Consider the following 1,410-nt stretch of genomic DNA (forward strand, 5'->3'; position numbering starts at 1 on the left):
TTAGATTTCCATTCCATGGCCTTTCTGTAAACCTACCACGTGGCTGTGTTTGTGTCAAATCGCCGCGTTCATCCAAAAGCTGGGTTCCTAGTAACGTGGCAGTGGATGACGAGCTCCCACTCTCAACCAGATTCCTGGGTAAAGACACACGTAGAAGTGACCTCACGCTACCATCCGGCAGGCTGAGGACACCGTCCTTGCCTGGTCTTCCCCACCCATAGCTTGAGGCCCTCAAAGCTCTGACTTATCAGCTTCCCTAAAATACTGGACTTTGCATTGATTTTTCCCCACTTCCTTTTAGTCACTGTTCTTATTCCTGCTAGAAGGAAGGCTGTTAACAGATACGCCTGTTTGACTTATCAGTTGCCTGTTTTAGAACAAATGCCACCTGCATCCGGCTGCTTAGATGGGGTGCCCCATCCAGGGACCGGGGGCGTTGCTGGACTTGCTCAGGGTCTGTGCGGCTGAAAGGCCCTTCCTGGGCGCACCCACTCGTCCAGCAGGTAAGAGGAGCCGTTTCCAAGCCACCTGCCTCCGTCCCCTGTCCACACCACACTGCCCAGCTGGCCATCTGAGACCTGTGCCCAGAGCAGCGACCCACAGCCTTGTTCATCAAAGGCCAGCAGCCCCGCTAGATGGTGGGGTATTGATCTGCCCTTTTTAGGAGGTTTGCACCAACTAATAGCCAACCCTGATCACTCCTCGAATGACCGAGTGAGCAAAAGCAGGTCTCATGGACACAGCGCCCAGAGCCGGGCGGGAGAGCTCCAAGTGAGCTCGGCAGCCCTGCCAGGCAGAGGCCACCCTCGGCGACTGAACAAATTAGCTCACTTTTGAGCTGCATGGACTGGGCTCCCGGTGAATAAATCTCATTTTAATTAGCTGTTTAAGGTAAGCCATGGCCCGAAGCTTCAAAGACATCAGGCCGGCTCCCTCTGTGGCCCGAACAAGTGAAACCGTTTGATGTGTGCCCACATCTCCCAGACTCAAACTCGAGGCACAGGGGCGGACGGAAGATTCATTATTTATAAAAACACTTTGCATTAATGAACTGCCTTTGTCAAGAAGAACAAAATTAAACTGGGAGAGTCTCAGGAAATCCAGGCCTTGCCAGTGATCCTGCTGCTCAGCGACACGGGGGCCACCCCATGGGAGGGACGAGGCACGTGAAAGGAGACGCATGCCTCTCAAGGCTGTGAGGCTGTCGCTAGAGATGCTTCCTGGACAAGAGCTAACTAGTACCAGATTCCGCCACGCCAGGCTGTCTGGTGACGTGCTAGATTCCTCCTGCTGGCAGCCAGGGAACCCAAGGGCACAAGCAAGACACTCCCCAGCAGCGAGGGAGGCAGGAGCGGGGAGGGAGATCCGTCCTACCGCCCCCGTAGCCCCCAGAGACTGCCTGGGTGTCTG

General features: G+C 55.2%; 1 protein-coding gene across 1 annotated transcript in view; it reads left to right on the forward strand.

The window, feature by feature from the left end:
• The window catches only part of FBXW8 (F-box and WD repeat domain containing 8), a 114,469-nt gene extending 113,753 nt beyond the window's left edge, over positions 1–716 (forward strand). Inside the window, 1 exon segment of the mRNA XM_023528247.1 lies at positions 425–716. Coding sequence (XP_023384015.1) covers positions 425–575 — 151 coding nt within the window. The 3' untranslated portion in view covers positions 576–716.
• The last annotated feature ends 694 nt before the right edge of the window (positions 717–1,410 follow it).

This window comes from Pteropus vampyrus, unplaced genomic scaffold (assembly GCF_000151845.1).
Source record: "Pteropus vampyrus isolate Shadow unplaced genomic scaffold, Pvam_2.0 Scaffold23, whole genome shotgun sequence".
Lineage (NCBI taxonomy): Eukaryota > Metazoa > Chordata > Mammalia > Chiroptera > Pteropodidae > Pteropus > Pteropus vampyrus.